The sequence below is a fragment of the Otolemur garnettii genome, unplaced genomic scaffold (genome assembly GCF_000181295.1).
Source record: "Otolemur garnettii isolate 467f Iridium unplaced genomic scaffold, OtoGar3 scaffold00025, whole genome shotgun sequence".
Taxonomy (NCBI): Eukaryota; Metazoa; Chordata; class Mammalia; order Primates; family Galagidae; genus Otolemur; species Otolemur garnettii.
Genome location: NW_003852420.1, coordinates 12,874,180 through 12,883,429, shown reverse-complemented (window position 1 = coordinate 12,883,429; position 9,250 = coordinate 12,874,180). Strand labels below are relative to the sequence as shown.

Sequence of the window (9,250 nt, the reverse complement as noted above, 5' to 3'; positions counted from 1 at the left end):
AAAAAAAAAAAAAAAAGATTCAGGGTAGGATGTGAAGTTGAGCTTGTGTCACGAGGGGCGTTTGCTTTAATCATAGAATTAATCAGGTACATCGTATGTCTCCCAGCATTGTCAGAAGCTTGATGTCTTAGAAAATTACCCAAACTGCTTGCTTTCTTTAGAGAGGTCAGAGGACTTCTGCCTCTAGGAAGATGGAATAGACTTACTTTCCCCTATTCTTCCCACTAAGCACAACTAAAACCCTCAACCATTGTCTATAAAGCAAACATTAGACGATTTGGAAAGATAGAAAGAAGGCAGATTGGCTGAGGACCTCAGGACTAAAGGAGTGACAGAGCATTGGGTTCCCTGCATTTTCTTTCTTTCCTTAAGTATCCCAGACTGGATACTGGAGGATTTGACAACACAGAAACATCAATGGACACAGACAAAAAATATCTGAAGAAAGGCCTGCTCTCTCTAGGTAAAGGACTCAGAAGGGAACAGCCTGGCAAGACAGAAAGCTTCTAGACAATAACTGCTCATCCCCACTCCTGGCAGCAGTGATCTCTAGGGAAGCCTAGAGATTCACCCTTGCCTGGCTAAAGCAAGGTGCCTCCACTCTCCCAGCAGGGTGGTGTCAGAGAAGGCTGAGTGGGAGCAGGAGCTTCCCTCTGCATCAGGCAATAATGGACCCTCCCTTTCCCCATGGTGTCAGTGGGGACTACACTTTTCACCACCACCTGGCAGTAACCAGACACAAATGGAGACCAAGTGGGGAGCCTAAACTCCAATCCCTACTCAGCAGTGACCAGAGCCTTCTCTAGCCTCAGGCATCAAAGGAGGCCAAGTAAAGAACCTGGACTTCCCACCTGGAAGTAAGTGGGCAGCCTCCCCCTTCACCTGCCAGAGCAATGCCAGAGGAGGCCTGCTAAAGCACAAGATTCAGATGAGATCTACAACTTTATAATATAGTATCCAAAATGTCCAGGTTTCAGACAAAAATCACTTGTCATACCAAGAACTACGAAGATCTCAAACTAAATGATAAAAGACAATCAACAGATGTTAATGCCAAGATGACATAGACGTTAGAATTATCTGAACAGGTCTTCAAGCAACTACCATAAACATGTTTCAATGAGCAATTGTGAATACAGAAGACAAATGAAAAAAAAATAGAAAGTCTCAGAAGAGAAATAGAAGATATAAAGAGAAACAACTGGAAATTTTAGAGGTAAAAAGTATCTTAAAATTTTAAAACTCAAAAACAATAAAATAAAGAGAACTGAGTGAAGAATGAATCAGTGAACTTGCAGACAGAACAAGAGAAATTACCCAGCTAAACACTAGAGAGAAAAAAGTCTGGGGAAAAAATGAACAGAGCCTCAAGGATATGTGGGAATATCATAAAAGACCTGATTATGAGGCTCAGTGCCTATAGCTCAATGAATAGAGCACCAGCCACATACACTGAGGCTGGCGGGTTCAAGCCTGGCTCAGACCTGCTAAAACAACAGTGACAACTCCAACCAAAAAATAGTGGAGTAGCACAGTGGTTACAGCACCAGCCACATGCACCACTGGTGGTGGGTTTGAACCCAACCCAGGCCACCAGCTAAACAACAATGATAACTGCAACCAAAAAAACAGCTGGGCATTGTGGCAGGGGCCTGTAATCCCAGCTACTTGGGAGGCTGAGGCAAAAGAACTGCTTAAGCCCAAGAGTCTGAGGTTGCTGTGAGCTGTGATGTGACAGCACTCTACCAAGGGTGACATAGTGAGACTCTGTCTCAAAAAAAAAAAAAAAGATCTAATATTAGTATCATTAGAATTCCAGAAAAAGAAGAGAAAGAGGGTGGGGCTGAAAATATTCAAAGAAATAATAGTTGAAAATTTCTCAGATTTGGCAAAACTTACAGATTCAAAAAGCAAAACAAATCCTAAATAGGATACACCCAAAGTAAAGAAATTCATTCTAAGACACAGGAGAGTTAAACTTCCAAAAACTTATAAGCCGTCAGAGAGAAACAATGTACTACCTATAGGCAAAAAAAAAAACCCCAATTAGAATGACAATAAATTTCTCATCAGAAACCATGGCAGATACGACTCAAGGTACCAAAAAAAAAAAAAAAGAGAGAGAAAAAGACAAAAGAAAAGAAAACCATGGCAGACAGAATAAAGTGGCATGACGATTTTTTCATGAAAAGAATTGTTATCTTGGAATGCTATATCTAGTGAAAAAATCATTTAAGAAGAATAAAGAAAAAATCAAGACAGTTTCAGATGAAGGAAAACTAAGAGAATTTGTCACCATCAGATTTACCCTAAAAGAAGTCCTCTAAGCAGAAAGGAAATAATAAGAGATAGAATCAGGGGTGGCACCTGTGGCTCAAAGGAGTAGGGCGCTGGCCAGAGGTGTCGTGTTCAAACCCAGCCCCGGCCAGAAACTGCAAAAAAAAAAAAAGAGAGAAGAATCAGGCAGTGCCCGTAGCTCAGTGGGTAGGGCACTGGCCACATAAACTGAGGCTGGCCGGTTCGAACCCAGCTAAAACAACAATGACAACTGCAACCGAAAAAATAGCCGGGCATTGTGGCGGGCACCTGTAGTCCCAGCTACTTGGGAGGCTGAAGCAAGAGAATCGTTTAAACCCAAGAGTTTGATGTTACTGTGAGTTGTGATGCCACAACACTCTACCCAGGGAAGTAGCTTGAGACTCTGTCTCAAAAAATAAATAAATAAATAATAAAATAAGAGAGGTAATCTTGGAACATGAGAATGAAGAAAGGACATAGTAAGAAAAATGCTGAAAAATACCATAGATTTTCCTTCTTCCCTTAAGTTTTTAAAATTATATTTGGCAATTAAGGCAAAAACTCTAACACTATCTAATGTGGTTCTCAATGAACATAGAAGGAATGTTCAAGACAATTATATTATAAATGGGGAGGGTAGGCTCGACTCCTGTAGCTCAAATGGCTAAGGCGCCAGCCACATACACCAGAGCTGGTGGGTTCAAACCCGGCCTGGGCCTGCCAAACAACAATGACAACTACCACCAAAAAATAGCTGGGCATTGTGCTGGGCACCTGTCGGTCCCAGCTATTTGGGAGGCTGAGGCAAGAGAATTGCTTAAGCCCAGGAGTTGCAGGTTGCTGTGAGCTGTGATGCCACAGTGCTCTACCCAGGGTGACAGCTTGAGGCTCTGTCTCAAAAAAAAAAAAAAAATGGGGAGAGTAAAAGGATGTAAAGAGAAGCAAGTTTTCTGCAATTCACTCTAGTAAAATCTAGTAAAAGTCTGCACCAGTAGACTTTGATAAATACGCTATAGGATAATATCATATGTATATATATGTACATCATATATAATATATCTACAGCAACTATCAGAAAAGCTATATAATAGATATACTAAAAAACACTACAGATAAATCAAAATAAATTCTAAAAAATGTTCAAGTTACCCACAGGAAAGCAGAAATATGAAAGCAGAAATGAAAAGAGAATAAACAGAAAAATAGCAGTTGGCAGACTTAAGCCTTAACATATCTATAATTACATTAACATAAGTGGTCTAAATATACCAATTAAAAGACAGAGACTGGCAAAGCAGATTTTTTTTTTTTTTTGAGACAGAGCCTCAAGCTGTCCCCCTGGGTAGAGTGCCGTGGCATTACAGCTCACGGCAACCTCCAACTCCTGGGCTCAAGCGAGTCTCTTGCCTCCGCCTTCCAAGTAGCTGGGACCACAGATGCCTGCCACAATGCCCAGCTATTTTTTTTTTTTGGTTGCAGCCGTCATTGTTGTTTGGTGGGTCCGGGCCAGGGATTCGAACCCGCCACCTTAGGTGTACGTGGCTAGCGCCTTAGCCAGTTGAGCTATAGGCACCGAGCTGGCAAAGCAGATTTTTAAAATGACCCAATTATGTGTTGTTTATAAGAAACTCACTTTAAATATGATGATATCTGAAGGTTGAAAGTAAAAATTTAGGGAAAACATGCTATGCAAACATTAACCAGGAGAAAATGGGAGAAGCTGTCAGATATCAGATAAAGTCAACTTTGGAGTAAATACCATTACCAGGGACAGAGAAGAACACTGGATAATGATAAAAGGGTCAATCCACCAAGAAGACATTACAATTCTAAATGTATATTCACTAAAGAGCGTAGTGGTTTGGGTTCTGTAGCGTATTAGTTACCCAGTGCAATGTAATAAATTACCCTAAAACTTTGTAGTTCAAAGCAATAGTAAACATTTATTATCTTTTGTGGGTCAGACATTCAAAGGCCTATTAACTGGGCAGTTTTCTTGGAGTCTCTCAGAAGGTGAAATTAAGATGTTGGTCAGGGTTGCAATTATCTGAAGGTTTGGCGAAGGCTGGTGAATCTACATCCAAGGTAGCTCACTCAACTTGAACGACAAGTTGGTACTGGTTATTAGAAGGGGATCTCAGCCTCTCCCCATAGGCCACTTGAGGGTCCTCATGACATGACACTGGCTTCTCCCAGAAGAGGAGGAATTCAAGGAGGAGGTCACAATACTCTTAATGTCCTAGTCTCAGAAGTCATAAACCATCACTCACTTCTCCCACTCTCTGTTCATTGGAAGCAAGTCACTAAATCTGGCCCACACTCAAGGGGTGGAGAATAGGCCTCTACAATCCGAAAGGATGAATGCCAGATAATTTGCTGACACATTTTTAAACCACCACATATGAGAAACCAAGAATACTAGGCTAGCCTCAGCTGCCCTCAAATTGATTCAAGAATATGTCTACACCTGGCTGATCTGAATTTACACTTACAGGAAACTCAGCATCTGTTTGGTCCTTGTCTCCACGACTAAAAATGGCAATTGCTTCGGGACAAAAGGAGTTACCAAAACAGCTTGTCCCAGACCAACTTCAGCTCTGGCCACCTCCAACCTCCAATCACCGCTCTTTGGCCACCTGTGTTCCCTGCCTTCATCCAGGGGTCTTCCAGATTTCAAGCAGGCTGTAACACTCCCCCGACAGTCTGTAAGGATGCCGTCAAATGCAGGCTGCCCTGTGTCTGTTTTTACATCTGCATCTCAGAATGAAGTGTGACTTTGAATCTGATCATCTTCACCAGGTGGAGTTTTTGGAGATGCCATCTCTAAGAGATGCCTGGGGTCCACTTCAGAGTGCACCGTTATGGAAAGCCACATTCCCAAGCCCTAGGTCAGACCCCTGAGGAAGCAGAGGGTTCCTCACCTTAGCCCCCTGGGCTCAAAAAGCATCTTATTAGCTGCCTGCTCTAGAAGCCATGCCTGATGAAGAAAATTACTGTGCATACATTGCATGCATTCATACACACACTTAATTCTCATGACAGTATCCCCATTTATTTATTTGCTTATATCCCCATTTTTATCAATAGATGAAAACTGCCATTCTGAGAAGCATAGTATCCCACCTACATCTAATGCCCCAAATATGCCTTCTTATTTCCAGCAGTCATCACTAGCCACCCTGATGTGTTTCCCAGACTGTGACTTGGGTCCCTTTGTCTTCCTGAGGCGAATGTGAGGGGATTCTGAAGTGATCTCTGAAGTGGCATGGCAGCCCCCGAGAGATCTTTCTTCAGTAACTTCCTTTGCATGGGCTGTGAGACTAAGGAGTTAACAATCACCTGCCCCAAATGACCTTGACGCCCAAGCCCTGGAAGCTTCCTCTTCCTTTTCCTTTTCGCTTCATTTACTGCACACCATTTGCCTTGAGGAAAAGGAGCAGTGAGCTTGCAGAAGGTTCCCATTTTGCAAGAACGCTGCTAACACAGAGGGGCGACAGTGCCTTGTGGACATAGACTTTGCAACAGGTGGGACACTCAGGGGGGCAAGAGCTATTGTTACCATAAACCAAATCCTGTCGTGATGTTCTGCATCATGGATAGCTTATGAAAAGAAGCTTGCTGGAAAAATGTTAGTTGTCAGTATTTATGTACTTTTATTGGTTCCAAAAAAGTTTGCCATGCCCATTGAAATTCTTAAAGCAGGTGGGCTCTTCCTAGTGACTGGGCCTCAGAGTTTGCACCCAGCCTTGGCCAGGGCCCTCTGTTCTCTTAAAGGCTTCCTGGGAGTCTGGCCACAGAGTCTGGACCAAGAGAAGAGAAATATTTGCTGCTGGGCTCAATAGCTCAGACATACTGCCCCTACTTGTGAGATCTGTCATCTAAACCCCCTAAATCTAGCCTGTTTAAACTCAGAAAACTCCGAGTGTTTTTGCATCTCTGCCCACTTGTTACATAAGAAGAAGACAAAAATAGGAATAGTGGGAAGCCATTCTTTGATGTTTCAGAGGAGTTGAGGGGCACAGGTACCTCGTACCAGGACATCTCCTGTAGAGGCGAACGGGGAGACCATCCCTGTGAAGAGGACATCCAGCCCAGCTTTTGACCCTGGGGTCAGGAGCTAGACAGTTGGGCTCATTATCTTGAGGACATTGAGACATCTCAATAAAGCCAGCCTGAGGATTTACCCCAGCTTGGAAGGCAACTCTAATACATGTCAACTCCCTGTACTGTGCTTTGGAGGCAGCAAGGACAGTGGAGCGGGTGTAGTGTGGGAGGTGGCACAGCCATCACCAGACACAGCTCCCCCATGCTTTCTCCCACCACCCTGAGGGGGACTTCATTGCTCCCCTGCCTGGCTGGGTTTATCCAGCTCTCTGAGGGGCGGGCTAGGAGGGGCCCAGATTGCAGTATTTGCTGATTTCTGTAGTCTAAATACTCCTGCCTTGGTGTGACTGGATTCTCTGCTGGGGTCTCATGGGGCTAAAGTCAAGGTACCCACAGAGTTGCAGTTCTCATCTGGGACTTGAGGTCCTTGCCCAGGCTCACTGGTTACCGGCAGAATTCATTTTCTTCTCACATTTTTCATGTGGCCCCCTCGAGAGGGGGCCCCGTCACAGAGGGTCAAGACTGTTCCTGCTTCTAATTTCTCTGACATGTCTCTCTGACTCTTCTGTCTTCCTCTTCTGTTTTTAAGGGCTCACGTGATTATTAATAATTCGGGGCCAGCCAGATAATCCAGAATAATCTCCCCATTTTAGAGTCAGTAATCTCAATTATATCCGCAAAGTCCCTTTTGCCGTGTAGCATAATATAGTCACATGTGAACAGTAGACAAAGATCACAGGGGCCAAAAGGTGCCTACCACAAATGCCTGCTGTGTGCCAAGCACTGTTCTTGGCATCTGAGAAACTTCAGTGGATGAAACAGACCACATGCCCTACCCTCCTGCACTTTATACTCTAACCAGGGGTGCAAAATGGCATAAGGCTTTCAGCCACTTGTGTTTGAGCCTTTATCTTTCAGATTTCCTTCGGTTAGGCACTAACTGAATTTCTGTTCTTTTTCTTTGCCCCCAACCAGGGAGGCCCAAGCATTTGTGGAGAAGTACGAAGGAGCCTTGGGAAAGGGGAAAGGCAAGCAGCTCTACGCCTACAGGATGCTGATGGCTAAGGTGAGTGTGCAGGGGCTGCAAACCTGTGGGGAGGGCCTGCTCTGCTTCAGAACCCAGGGGACCGCCACAGGCACCCATCCAGCCTCACCATGTGTGTCCAGATGCTCCCAGAATCCCACGCGTGAGAATCACCTGACCATTCTCAGTCAGGCAGGAGTGGAGACCAACTATATCCCGCCAATTTCTCTATACTTACCTGAGAGCACTTCAATATAATTGAAATTTGTTTCCTCTCCAGTGAATAAACTCACAGAATGAGCCACTACGCCCGGCCTCCATATGCATTTTTTAAGTCATTTTGCCAAGTTTCAATATAGCTTATTGAGGTTTGTTTTTTGTTTGTTTGTTTGTTTTTGAGATAGAGTCTCACTTTCTCACCCTTGGTAGAGGGCCAGGGTGTCATAACTCAAGCAACCTCAAACTCTTGGGCTAAAGGAACTCTCTTGTCTCAGCTTCCCAAGTAGCTGGGACTATAGGCGCAACCACAATGCCCAGCTATTATTTTTAGAGATGGGGTCTTGCTCTTGCTCAGGCTGATCTCTAACTGGTGAGCTCAGAGCAATCCAATCCCCTCGGCCTGCCAGAGTGCTAGGATTACAGGCGTGAGCCACAGCACCTGGCTGAGATTTTTTTTTTTTTTTTTGAGACAGCGTCTTACTTTGTCACCCTTGATAGAGAGTGCTGTGGCATCATTCTCATCACAGCTCACAGCAACCTCAAACTCTTGGGCTCAAATGATTGTCTTGCCTCAGCCTCCCAAGTAGCTGGGACTATAGATACCTGCCACAATGCTCGGCTATTTTTTTAGGGATGGGGGTCTCGCCCTGGCACAGCTATTATTTTTAGAGATGGGGTCTTGCTCTTGCTCAGGCTGGTCTCGAACTTGTGAACTCAGGCAATACACCAATCCCAGCTTCCCAGAGTGCTAGGATTCCAGGCGTGAGACACCTGACCTGGCCCTGAGATCTTGACTGTAATTTTTTAAACCTGTGATTTAATCTGGGAAAAATTCTTATCTATACAATACTTAGTCTTCACATCTAAAAATAGCATACATTCCTTATCATACATCCTCCAGCAAGTTTGTCATTTTCTTCATATACATATCTTCTATGTTTTAAGTTTGTTTCTACGTAGTTCTGTTCTAGTCACTTTTTTTTTTTTTTTTTTGAGACAGAGTTCCAAGCTGTTGACCTGGGGTCACAGCTCACAGCAACCTCCAACTCTTGGACTTAAGCCAGTGGTTCTCAATCTTCCTGATGCCGTGGCCCTTTAATACACTTCCTATAGGTCATGACCCACAGGTTGAGAACCACTGGCTTCAGTGATTCTCTTGCCTCAGCCTCCCAAGTAGCCCACCACAATGCCTGGCTATTTCTTGGTTGTAGTTGTCATTGTTGTTTGGCAGGCCCAGGCTGGGTTCGAACCCACCAGCTCTGATGTATGTGGCTGGCGCCCTAGCCGCTGAGCTACAGGCGCCAAGCCTATTCTAGTTACTTTTGCAAATAGAATCGTTTTTCATTTATTTAATTACTAGGTACCTACAGATTTGTATGTTAATTTTATATCTAGTTTCCTTATTATACTCTCCTATTGATTCTAATCATTTTAATCTGTTTATGTACACCACAATATTTTGGTTGGGTTTTCCTACATGTGATATATCATTGCTGCCCTAGAACAGTATGAATCGATACAGGTGATCATAGGTCTCCCTACTTTTAATGAGAATGGCTCTAGTTATGGGAGTTGTTGGCTTGAAAATGGATTTTCTGGCTCGGC

General features: G+C 43.9%; 1 protein-coding gene across 1 annotated transcript in view; it reads left to right on the top strand.

Moving 5' to 3' along the window:
• The window catches only part of TMC2 (transmembrane channel like 2), an 86,428-nt gene that overhangs the window by 24,883 nt on the left and 52,295 nt on the right, over nt 1-9,250 (top strand). Inside the window, exon 4 of the mRNA XM_012804074.1 lies at nt 7,378-7,468. Within this exon, the coding sequence (XP_012659528.1) occupies nt 7,378-7,468 (91 nt within the window). The remainder of the gene's footprint in view (nt 1-7,377; nt 7,469-9,250) is intronic.